This window comes from Emydura macquarii, unplaced genomic scaffold (genome assembly GCF_026122565.2).
Source record: "Emydura macquarii macquarii isolate MOO-44397 ecotype Brisbane River unplaced genomic scaffold, CSIRO-AGI_Emac_v2 contig_431, whole genome shotgun sequence".
NCBI classification, from domain to species: Eukaryota; Metazoa; Chordata; order Testudines; family Chelidae; genus Emydura; species Emydura macquarii.
In genome coordinates, this window is record NW_027130568.1 from 1585572 (window position 1) to 1599025 (window position 13454).

The 13454-nt window shown below is 37.5% G+C and overlaps 1 protein-coding gene across 5 annotated transcripts in view; it reads left to right on the forward strand.

The window, feature by feature from the left end:
- CDH7 (cadherin 7) overlaps positions 1–13454 on the forward strand; it is an 85756-nt gene that overhangs the window by 40024 nt on the left and 32278 nt on the right. For 4 of the 5 annotated variants that reach the window (XM_067537476.1, XM_067537475.1, XM_067537477.1 and 1 more), the window contains 3 exons: positions 3895–4014; positions 7065–7232; positions 8554–8741. In XM_067537476.1, coding sequence (XP_067393577.1) covers positions 3895–4014; positions 7065–7232; positions 8554–8741 — 476 coding nt within the window. The remainder of the gene's footprint in view (positions 1–3894; positions 4015–7064; positions 7233–8553; positions 8742–13454) is intronic. The other variant, XM_067537479.1, reaches the window with a different exon arrangement.

A 13454-nucleotide genomic window follows, 5' to 3' on the forward strand; every position in this document is an offset into this window, starting at 1 on the left:
AGTTATGAGCGACAATGCATTTCACTTATTTTATTTTAAAAATGTAACAGAATGTTATATTTCAAGCAAAAAAATAAAACCCTTTACAAATGGATCTAATGATATAGACTGGAATTTCAAAAGTATGCAAAAGCTCCCATGTAGGCACCTAAAAGTGTGGAGGTGCAGAACTCTTGAAAATCTGGCCCTAAGTGCTTCAAAAGTAAGTATACTGAAAATTAAGATTTCTACATATACCTTAATTCTGTCTCTGTTCCCTGCCAAATCTTCACTTACTCACCATTGCCACATAAAAGAAACTTAAGTCTGTACTGTTACATATATGATGTATAATGGTATGGGCTTTCATTGTATGATGACTTACTATACTTATTTATTTTTAATTTGTTACTGTGCCTACTGGTAAACTCTGCAAACCTTTAACAAGCATAGCCAGTCACTAAAAACAGGTTTTCCTTAATGGCACACAACAGCCCTAAAACAATGTTCTCCCCAATATTCCCTGCACAACCTCCTTTAACACCCCTGCCTCAAAACACCACCACCATTCTCAAGATACATAAAACCTTTAAAAACCTACAAACACCAGCTTTTTAAAGCGTCCTAATGTCAAATAAGCTCCTCTGCAACAACCAGTTAACCTCAAGCAGCCTTTTACTAACACGAATAGACTGGGAGAACTGGTGACCTTTTGCAGCATGTCCCTGCACTGCACCAAATCTGGGCTCTGGTGAATCAAAGTGGGAATAAGTTCGAAAGCCAAGAGTCCTTCTCTCCAAATGTCCTGCTCCTATCCCCCAACTTTTTAAATAAAGGAGTAGTTAGGTCAGGTGCTTCAGCTTATTACAGATTACCAGTGTCCCATGGACTCAAATCATTTAGGGCTTTAGAGATCAAAAACAACACCTTAAACTTCCACTGGAAATCAATCAGATGCACACTGCCTCATTCAGCACTCGATGCACTTTCTGGAAGTGATGAAGGCATGGATAATTGTGGTGAGATCCACAGCTGAAAGAAAAGGAAGATACCTCCTTGGCAAGTACAGAGTTGCACCGCGATCTTTGGCTGTATCAGTATAGGGGATTTTTAAGACATTGTGGGGATGTGTATTTTGCTATGGGATCCACAGCCCAGATATGTAGATGGCTTTGGTGCAGATTAATCTTTTGCTTGTACCCAGAGTTTGGGGTCTCTAACTAATGTTGGGATAGTGAATGAGATTCACTGGGGTTCCCAGTTCATTTGTGGTGACAGACGGGAACAAGGTGTGGTTTGTATGTGGAGTATAAATTTAAAGATGTAGCATACTTACTTCATACCTGGAAGGCAGAAAGGATTTGGGTCTGTGCCTATAAGTAGTAGGTAGGTTCACACTTAACAAGCCAGAATGTAGAATTGTCCATGGAATAGTGAGGTTCTATGTCACATATTTGAATATTGTAAGAGGAAAAGTGGTCAGGAGTAATATGCATCTTTAAAGTTGGGGTAGGAAACTTGACTTCCAATTTTCTTATATAAAAGTAAAAACAACGAGAGTTCTGTAGCACCTTAAAGACTAACAATGAGTTAGATGCATCTGACGAAGTGGGTTGCAGCCCACGAAAGCTTATGCCTGCAGAAATTTGTTAGTCTTTAAGGTGCTACAGGACTCTCATTGTTTTTGCTGTATACAGACTAACACGGCTACCCATCTGGAACTTTATATAAAAGTTTTGGTTTTGAATTGTAACTTCTATAAAACAATCTATTATATTTTTTTCTAAGCAATATAGGTTTTTGACCTTAAATCTATCTTAATAATTTTTGGTAACTCCTTCTTTCTTTCTTTTTCTTTCTTTCTCTCTTTCAAAATAAAGTAAAACTTCTAAGTATTACTTCCATTTCTTTGCACTGCTGTTTTAAATTATTTGGGGGTCTCTTCTACTCCTTGAGAGACCCAGAAGCAAGAATAACAGGGCTCTGGGTCACTTTCTGCATTTTCTGAAAGATACAAGTACGTACTCTCCAACCCTTCATGTACTTCCCATAGAAAACATCTTCCTGCCAGGGGTAATTGTATGTACAAAACTTTAGAAAACTTTCTATTTGAGGTAATTTCATGTTGAATATTTGCTACACAAAGGCTTCTATATGCTAAATATTATATATATAAATAACTAGGTTGCACATAACATTTCTTTTGTAAAAAGTCCTTTATAGAAAATCTGCTCAGAAAAACACATGGTAGAAAGATTTCTATATGAAGATTTCCTATCTAGAAAGTTTTCTGCAGGAGATATTTGTATGAAAGGGCTCATCTTCACTCCAGAAAAGAACTAGGTGCACCAAACAATTGTTTCATAATTTAATAAGTCCCTGGTTTATTCCTCTCATGAAGTTTAGAAGCTCAGTTGGCTTTGTCATTGGAGTTTGAAAGTACACAAGCACAGTTAAGTTTGCAGAATTTACAAGCTCCCTCTGTTGTGGCTGCAGAACTTATTTCCTTGCAGATATTTGTCTGCAGACCTTGAAAGAACCATAAGCAGTGAACAAAGACCTTACTGTCTGCGGATCTTGTAAGCATTGTTGGCAACTTTGGCAGACCTTGTAAACTCCATTGGCAATGCCTAGAGACCTGGTAGAGTCCAACATATTAAGCCTGGCATTCACAAGGAGCACAGAATATTGAATAATGGTTACAATATTCATACACTCAAAAGTTAGGGATTCTAGAAGAGTTGAACTAGACCTCTGCATTAGCTTTCATTGTAGATCAATCTGTAAAACCAGACTGAAGTACTGAGTCAAAGGTCTTAATTACCTGCCAGGTCCTTAGGTTGATGAGAGGAAGGTGAGAAAAACCCACCCTGTCCTGTCTAATCTGGCAGTGAGGGAAAAATTCTTTCCCAGCTCCCAAAAGTTGACTAGCCTGATGCCCACACCATGGCACAGAAACCCATTCCTGCTCTAATCCCAAAGAGGGGCAGGGTGGGAGCTGTTGGTCCCAGATGCAGAACGACAAAGGAAATTTGACAAAAGGAAATGGTTTATCAACCCTCCCCTCAAGTGCATGGGAGCCAATGGGCTTCTCCTGAATCCTTCCGTCCAATCAGCCTCCCTTCTCCAAGCCAATGAAGAGGCTGAAGGCCCACAGGGAGGAGAGGAAAATGAGAAGAGGAAATCCTTAAAGGGACCAAAGATTTTCTTTCCTCAGTTGGCCCCAGACAAAGGAGGGCGGTGGTGGTGTGGGGGGCATATCTAGAATTGTTGCCATAAATGATAATGAGTTAGTGGTCTCATCCCATTTCTCAATGGACAAGTGTTTACATATCAAATTACTACCACAGTGGGCACTAAAGCATTCCTTTACTGGTACTCTTATCAGTGAGGGCAAACATTAAGTGGTCACGGAGAATGAATGTCCCTCTGACACCTAAATGTGGTCCCACTGCATCTTAGCTGATCTACATTCATGGGGCAGTATGGGGTGGTTCTCACTTTCATTTACCATGGTGTACCTATCCTGAAGACTACCAAAGCCCTTACATCATAAAAACTGCCAAGTCAGTTCTTTCCTCAGAATAAAAGATAACTGTAAAGGCAAAATATTAAAATATTCAATAAGATCCTGTTCTTATAATATATTTGATGAGGAGGTTTTAAAGGGGAAACAGTTAATTTGTACTGACATTATGAACTTGTATCCTAGTAACCTGTAGTAATAATTTAGAAAGGTGACCTAACATTCTGAGGGGCATCAGTGTGGAAATGTAGTGTGGGCAAGTAGCAATATAATGAGGAAGCAGAGAGCTGGAAAAAACATAATTTTGTTTATAAGTATATTTTGTTGTATTTATGTTAATTCAGAACTGTGGAAAATGTAACTAAAGTAGTATCTTAAACATTTTACAGGAACTTCTGTGGTTCAAGTAACAGCTACTGATGCAGATGACCCTACTTATGGCAACAGTGCCAGAGTGGTTTACAGTATTCTGCAAGGACAACCTTACTTTTCGGTGGAGCCAAAGACAGGTAACTTTCTCATGTTCCCCCGCAGGTAAATCCACAGTAATGCTGAGATACAGTTTTTACCACATTTGTTTTAAACTCATAAAAGATTACTTGCTAGTGCAATCTGTTGTTAGAAAACAAATTTTGGTTTTAGCACCTGTATTTTCATATTTCAAGAACATGTTCAGTTTGTAAATTAACAGCATATATTGGAAACATATAATCATTTGAAAATATTTATATCTGTCTTGTCTCTTGCTGTGATCTCACCAGCTTCCTTGTCCATTGCCCCTATACATACCAGTCCTCATCAGGCTTACCAAGATTCCTATTCTGTATGACCAGCTTTCTAATCTTCCCTTTATTGCAAAATACTTCATTGTGGGGCTCAACCAGTTTCCATATCTCTGTGGGGCAGGGCCTATATAGCTCCTTTGAAATTTGGAACATCTCTGGATTGTCTCTAGATGATCTCAGATGTGCATAACTCTCGGCAGCATAGCTGCTGTTATTGTTATCATTATTATTTTAATGTAAGCATTGATGGTATGCTGTACAAGGCATACAGATAAGACCTGCCTCTTTGCCTGATTTTTGTACCACTCTCATTCCTGTGTTTTTATTCCTTTTTTTCTCCCATTTTTAAATGCTTTTCTCCTCAGGAAATGAAAATGAAAATTTGTGAGACATTTCAAACAATTTGTTTTTAATTTCATTGAAAAATTTTAATGGAAAATATTTCTTTTTCTTTGACCAGGGCTAAAAACAAGGTATTGTGTTTTTGAATTCTCATAGTCGACTGTCACTTTTTTTCAACCACTACCAAGAAGAAATATATTTTTTAAAACAATTTTCTATATGTTTCACAGGAATTTATGAACTTTTGCAGCCAAATCATGGTGCAAGCATCCTTATAGTCTTCCTGAAGTTTGTGAACATTACTCATTCTAGAGCATCAATTCTTATGAAGAGAAAATTAGTAACTTTTGCCTTGTCTCTTTAAGTATTTATCTGGCCCCCATCAATGTAGCATCTGAGTACTTGGCAGGCATTAGTGAATTTACCCTCATAACACTGAAATAAGGAAGTGTTATTATGGCTTTTTTACAATTGGCACAAACTGAGGCAGAAAAAGATAAGGTGGTTTACCCTAGGTAACATAAAAAGTCTGTGGGAGTGCTGGGAATTTAACTCTTCTGAGTCCCAGTGGAGAGCATTAACCATATGGCCGTCCTTTCTCCAAATCTTTAACAATTCCTGAATTTATGGAAATGTGCTATATTCTTGTATAACTGCATTCACATTAGGGATTTTGTGCCACTTCAGCTATATCTGTTTCTAAATTGATATATTGGAACCAAAAATGTGTGTAGACCAGCCTCTGAGACAATGTCATGATAACTTCTGCTCAATCAATATCTTTGAAGAATGAGACTGAAATATTTGTGTTTGTTTTATTAGCTGTGATGCCACAGACCTCTACGTACATAATAACTATCTCCCTGAAAGGATGTCTAGCATTGGAAGAGTTGTGACTGTAGCTATAAATTATAGAAAAACAAGCAAATCAGAGCATTTAAAAACAATTACAAGGAATATGTTGTAGAATTCAGTATTCATTTTTTCCACAAATTTGTGTAATATAGTACCATGAAATCTATTTGTAAAGCAAATATTTCAGCACAGAGAAGATTAATGGAGAGCCCTGCATTCAAAAGAAGAGAAAATAAATACAATGTAACTAAGCATTTGACAAATAGATGAAGAGATATGGGCTCCAGTGCGCCTTTCCTTTATTTCGGTTGTTAGTTTCCTTTGTTGGTGACGCTAAGCACTGGTAGAGTAAATGCCTGCTTCTCTGGAAATCAAAGCTAGCAGCTGTAACATGTACCGAGCATTAAATATTCATAAAGTCATCATAGTTTGAGAAGGAATATTTATTTATCTGATACATATCAACAAAGCAGAATGGGTGAAGCACTGGATATTTTTGCTGTTTTTTTTAATTTCCAACTATAATTACAAATTGTAGGTAGATGACCAAATAAATAAATATCTAGATATAGATAGATATATAATTTATTTATGTATATATATATATAATATTGTTTCAGATATTAGAATATTTCAGTTAATATATCAAAGCCACCTCATAACATGGAGTGCCATTGTTTAAGTAAATAGTAACTAATACAAAATAGCTTCATTTGAATGAATTAGTGGGATATGAGATTAATAATACTAAGAAACCATTTGGTCAATGACAATTTCAAGACATTTGTTAAATTGTTCTCTCAGATTGGAATCTTGAAAACCAATAACAAATACCTCTTTCTCCATAGCCCCAAAATAGTGGGGAAATGAAGGTAGATGAGAGACTGGAGTGCTGAGGAACCCAAAAATGTAGGCATGCCAGGGACTCCATGAAGTTCACTAGGGACTTATATATTCCTATTGATTTTATGTAGAAGGCTCTCATACTACATTAATGGGTGGCAGTATAAAATCCTATGAAAGAAAGAACCTTTAGCCTATGGTAACATTGGTTGAAAATTGTTACATTATGACAGCATTGTTTGGTGGCCACTTTCAAATGAGTTTGTGGGTTCAGTTCAGTTCCTAGTGAAAAGGTGCCATAATAAAATTGACACTAATTACCCGCCTTCTTGGCACTCTCAGCAGAGATGCAAAGGATTGAATGGGTATGGAAACTGACCCAGAGTTCGTTATTTCAGACCAAGCTTCAAGCACACTGGCACAATTAGTGGAAACTTGCACTGCATGGTTGATGTTTATGTAAACGTTTTTCTATGAATAAAGAAACTACTTTTCTTGATCACTAATTTCACAATAAGAAAGACACATCCATAGATGTGTTGCTGTTCTATATCAACCTAACAAGCACCTTCACTATTGTATTTTACAATATATTGTAGACATGGAAATACTGGACCAGTCATCATTGTGTTTCATTACTACACTATTTCTTTAAGGCAAACATATTGTTTACATCAATAGATTTACCAATTACAAATGCAACCAATGACATTGTGCATTTTGTTGTTCTCTAGGTATTATTAAGACTGCCCTTCCAAACATGGACAGGGAGGCCAAAGACCAGTATTTACTTGTTATTCAAGCAAAGGATATGGTTGGACAAAATGGTGGACTATCCGGGACCACATCTGTAACTGTCACCCTTACCGATGTCAATGATAACCCACCACGCTTTCCACGCAGTGAGTTATTTTGTGATAATTGCTGCCATTTCTAAATGTTCGTGCATTCTGTACATTACATACCCTGTGTAAAACAGAGCTTATCATACTCTCCTCTTTATCATACACCTCCTCTTTAAAGTGTTTTGAGATCTATGGATAAAAATGTTATATCAGAGCTAGGTTATGTCATTAGTAGAGTTAATATTATATTGCAAAAATCTATCTTGTTTTCCACTAATAAATATTTTTATATCAGTTTAAGCAAAGCAAAGCAAAGCACATTATGTACATGTATTAATGTCTTTTGCTTTTTCCCTCTTAATGGAAAGATAAAAGCTATATAGTGCAGCATTTAGTTCTTGGATTTCAAGGTGCATATTTTTTACTTGCTTGCATACACTTCAAATTCCTTCGGAAATTCAGCTTGATTTTCCTTGTGCAGAGACTCAGTGTTTCATAAGAAATCAATCTCAGAAGAACCAGAAAACCATCTGCCCTCAATTTACTTACTTTGACCAAGGTGCTTGACTTAAGCAAGAAGAGGAAAGAAACAAGTATATTACCAAATTTGAGGCACCCTGTTTATAAATTACATTTTATCTCACGTCTTTTCTTTCTTTCTTCCAATGGTCTTTCTTGTAAAGTCATTGCTATTGGAAATTAAAATAATGTGCAGAATGTATTCATGTCCGATCTGGCCTCTTCTCAAGTGTATATGAAAAACAAATATTTAAAAAAGAGGAGAATTAGATTTCCTGCCTCCAACTGTTTGTGGTATTAATAGAACAACAGTGAATCTTTTTCTAGTGGCACAAATGGTACTGGCTGCACACTACACTCAGAAATCTCTTCTAGCTACATCGTATATCATTTTCTACTTGTACTACAAGGTTGGAATTTTCAAGGGATAGGGAGACGCACTTATTAGTAAAGAGTCAGAAACTGAGTACATCTCAAGATCCAGCCATGTTAAGTATGGGCACTGCTTCCTCAAAATGTACAGTCATAAAAATAAGGGCTAATACTCATCCTTTTGACTTCTCCTTTTTTTCTTTGAACTATAGGAAATATATTTAAAAAAAAATCTTGTTCTCCTGAAACATTTTAGCAACAGTTCATCTCATTACTTCACACCTTAATTTGGAGAGATGCTTCTGCATCCCTTTCTAAACAATCCCACAAACCTAGTGGGAGATAGTGGAGGATGGAGAAATGATGCTCACTGTCTTTCACCTGAAAGAGCAATTGTTCTATTTTTAACTAAGACTTTTTCGTGGTACCCTCAACAAAGTTGTCAAGTTAATGACCCCTGGTTCAATGACTGTTTTGAATTTCACAGGGTCATATCAGTATAATGTCCCAGAGTCCTTGCCTGTGGCTTCAGTGGTGGCCAGAATAAAAGCTGCAGATGCTGATGTGGGACCCAATGCTGAAATGGAATATAAGATTGTGGACGGTGATGGCCTGGGAGTTTTCAAAATTTCTGTTGACAAAGATACACAGGAGGGAATCATTACTATTCAGAAGGTAACACTGACTCTTTTTTTTTTATTATTTGTGATGGAACAAGACCAATGTGGAAGGTGTAAGAATGACATTGTATGGTTAAGACAGGGAGGATCCTCACCTGCTATTGGAAGGTCGTGTTAGCAGATCTCATTTTGATTTCAGTTTTTAGAAAATGCCTAAACATCATTTGTACTGAAAACTCTTATGATTTTATGAGTCCTATGATCTTTGGTGTGGTTTTTTTTTAAAGTCCCAGCACCTATAGACTTATCTGAGAATCTCAGCTTTCATTTATAAACTATTAGGTTTCCAGTACTCAAGATTGCAGAGAAAAGGTGACCTGTGGGCACCCAGGCTCAAAAGCCAGAAGACAAATAAAAAGGACCCAAGTTTATTACTTCTAAAATCTCATGATTTTTAAAGTCATTCTCATAATTTTTAGGGGCCTGAATTCACGATTAGAGTTGTGTAAGATCCAGAATTTCCATCCTGTGGGAAATTCTTCAATTTTTTTTTATTCTGAAGAGGTCATATCTGCATAATATTGCAATGTACTGTCTCATCCTGTGAAGGGACTGAGTACCTCCTGAGAGCTGCTGAACTTCCCTGAAGTCAGAACAATGCGAGGGTGTTTAGTTTCCCAAAAATATCAGCTCCTAACACTTCTACATGACTTGCAGATCTCCTCTTTCAAGGCAGAAGCGATCAAGCACACCTCTTGAATACTGTATTGGTTTCTACTTAGCACATATTTGAAATACAGCTAGTGAAAAGTTAGTCTTTTCTTTGTTCAGCAGCCAAATTCAGTGTGGCTTCTTCAGCTTGCTCATTTAATGTCTCCAAGTACAGTGCTGGAAGAATTATGTCTGTCCTAGAGGGAGAACATTTGTCAGTGTCACACTGAACAATATTGAATCAGTCTGGGGTCTCTTATGATCCAAGTCAGGAGCTGATGCATATGTTTTAATTTTTCTATGAACCTGTAGGCATGGAACTTAGACTCTGAGGCTCTCAATTTCAGTGCTGTGCAGAATGGGGTAAATAACTGCCATTCATTATTATTATTATCTCATATTTATTATGAGGTGTTGACTTACCCTTTTCAGTGCTGAAAATTTGGCCTGAATGTTTTTTTTTGTTTTGTTTTTGTTTTGTTTTTAATGTTGTTAACCAGAATTTTCATGAAACAAAGTTACCAAATTTTGACTCATTCTACTACTCCATTCTTTTAATCATTTTGAAACCTTTCTTGAGCCAACAAATCGTGACTCTGAAATATTGTAATCTTTTAACATGGGGAAGTCAGACTTTTTTTCCTCTTATGGGGTGCTTGCAGGATCCCATCCATTTTCCTGCTTTTAGCAGCCTGGCCTCATCTGCAATACCCTCACACAGTAAAATCTACCCTTGATGCGTAGGGCCAGCCCAAGACCCTCTGTAGTAAATAAGCTCCACATTGGAGTTGCATGAGGGAACTCATTGTGGAGTGGGTATGTAGGGGTGTCTGTGCATTGCTTATGCACAGTTGAAAAGCCTCCTTGCTAAGCTTGCATATCCCATTGCAGACAAACTGAGTGAGGAGGAGGACTGGCAGTGGAGGACTCCAGGACTGACCCCAGGCTGGGGGTTAGGATTTCATTTCCCAATTCCCTTTCTCTGCAGTACATTTATACACGATTCAGTTACTGCTACTGTATGCAGCTATACTGGATTTCAACTATAATGACAAACATGCTAGCTCACATCTCTATTAGCCAGAGGGTGTCACAGCATGGTAAGATGTCTGAGCTCTGCACAGAAGAGTAAGGGAAATGAGCATAAGTCTGTAACTTGGAACCTACCTAGAAATGATGCTGTGCTACCAACCGCAGGAAGTATTCTACACAAGTGTGTGTAATTCATTGCCTTCTTCCCAGAAATCAGAGTAGATACTAAGGAACAAAATTTCAAAGAAGCCTCAACCTAGCCTCCAAACTTTTTGCCCATATTTTAATACATTTATCTGTTTGTGTGTGCAGATATCATGTGTACACATACATCAAGCAATTAGATATCATGGGGAACACTTTTGAAAATGAAGGCTTGCGTTCAATGTACAAAAATGCATGTGTAACTGTGTGCCTTTGCTTTTGAACATAGTTACTACAATCATTTGTGCAAATCAGGCAAATGGGCATGCAAAGGACCACTTGATGTTAGAGTAAATATAGGAGCACAGTTACACTAAGCTCTCTGGTTAATATTTGGCTTCCTACTACTTGATTTTCACATGCAAATGATGTATTTTACATTCTGGTTTTAATAGGGCACAAATTTAGAGATAATTAAAAATTTGGTCCCATTGCTAAAAGTCAAGGGTTTGCTTAATTATAAATTATACACAGAGCTTATAGAATCATTAGTTAAAACAAACAAAGATGAGTTTTCCTAAAAAGTAAGATATCAACATTATTAGAAGAAATAAGATTTAGGGATATTAGGAAATAAAGCAGAACTTGTGTATATCAAGACTGAATGGGAAAATGAAAGAAATGACCCAAATCAGCAAAAGATGTAAATAGTATAATATAAAATAAACTATTAAGGAAAGAGCTGGGCAGATGTTTGGAAATGGCAAGACACAGGGATCCTGATATTAAGACTAGGAAGCTAGTTTATAGTTGGCTGTTCTGTGAGATTATTTGTATCTAATAGATCTTGCTCATTTAATATGGGTATTGTCTTTGCTGAGGTTGAGATTGAAGTTGGGAGGGTTTTAGAAAGTTGTTTTCCTCCCATGCACATTTTTGAACACATCTCTTCTCTGCATCTTAGGGGCACATGCTCCAAGACAAAGAGTTGTAGTCTTTATAGATGTACTCTAAGGTATCCAATACATTATTAATCAAAAATAAGCTTTGTGGGGCATATTCTACCTTTTCATTTACACTTTTTCAATCCTGCTCAATTCAGTGGGGTGGCGCAGATATAACTAGAGACTCAATTTAGCCATATAGGCCGATTTCGGATTAAATCTTTTAATGGTGAGAGATGCCCAGGGAAGAAAAGTGGATCTGTGCTGTTCTCATGGTTCATGCTGCCATGACAGGACCTGGGAGGACATGCTACTGAGAATGCTGTACTGATGCTGCCTCGTGCCTGATGACAATGCGCAGTCGCTGCCTGGACTCTTAGCCACAAAATAGCTGTTCGATGAAGCGTTGTTTGTGCAATATTTGCCTGTGGTGACAGTAGCTTTGCCTTCTCCTGAGCATAGGTTCACTACATCTTATTCCTACTGTGCCCTGGCAACACAGTAAAGAGCAGGACTTGACCAGGGATATCTTAGGCAGGATTGCTATGCATGGCCATGTAGAAGTCTTGCATGTAGACCAGTAGAGACTCTGTAGCACTCCTTTCCCTGAAAGTTTTGAAAGGACCTCCCCTCAGTTGATGAACTTCATCATAAAGGAAGAGGTAGGACTTATGATATCATTTTATGATTGTGTGTATGTACTTGTGATGCCTTACCCAACTCCATGCCCGATCAGCTAAGATTGGACACCAGGACTGAAAGAAGAGGAGTATCTGATATTTAAATTTGTTTCAAGGTCATGTCACAGATATCAATTGTTTTTATTTTCTTTGGATATTGGAGATAGTTCCTTGGGATAAGAGTCATGTCTTTTAAAAGCAGAGTACTCTGTTGAGGCTTAAATAATAATAATGGGTGAAATCTTAGACACATTGTAATCAATGGGAAATTTGCTTTTGACCAGATTTAATCTAACAACTAATAGTATAATAATAATAGAAATGAACCATTTACTTTGCTACTGGAATTTTAAAAAATCCAACCAACCAACAAACAAAACCTCTTCTCTCTAACATGGCACGTATTATGCATTTGAATTACTAATCTGTTCCTACCTAACCATGCCTGCTTTGTTTGTATGTGGGAATATTTTATCCTACTTATATATAGAAACACACATACGAATAAATTGATACATTGTTCCTAGCATGTCAGTTTTCATTAACTACCTGCAGTCAGGACTTGAAAACTTTACCAGATGTGTATGAGTCAGAAGACAACACCAACATCCAGAAGCAATGGCCTCAGACAAAACTCAGCCCGCACCTATCCCCACCTTCTGGAAGGATGAAAAGTTCAGGGACTAGTAGCAGGGTGCTGTCCTAGCGTGTCTACCTTTCATATCAACTCCTGGCTAGTAGTTATCTGATCAGTTTGGAACCCCTTACTCTTTCCACCATGATTCTCCCCCCCCCCCCGTGCCCCTCCCACCAAACAAAGCAAAAAAAGGGAGAAAAAGGGATCTTAGTTTTATTGTCCCTTCTTCTGTGTACAAAATTTCCTGACTGACCTCTGTAAGGGCAAGTCTGTAACACTAATTCTTCACTACTGGCCTGGCTGCTGCAAATGGAAGGAAAGTTTTTCCTACTTTACATGTCCTCTAGCCTCAAGTTCTATTTTTCTCACCCTTAGTAAATAGCTAGCCTCAGTTCTCCATCTCTACAGTGGGGACAATATTTCTTCCTTAGCTCACGGGTGTTGTGAGGGTACATGTTTTCAAGATGGTGAGGCATGAGTAACTAAGATTGATAGGAAACTTTTTCTAAAGCTTTAAAAATTTACAGAGATGTATAACATGGAGTCACCACTCACAAGAAAATGTGCCCACTGTACTTAATAGTGGTGCATGGAGTTTTAAAATTTGGCCTATTATTCTT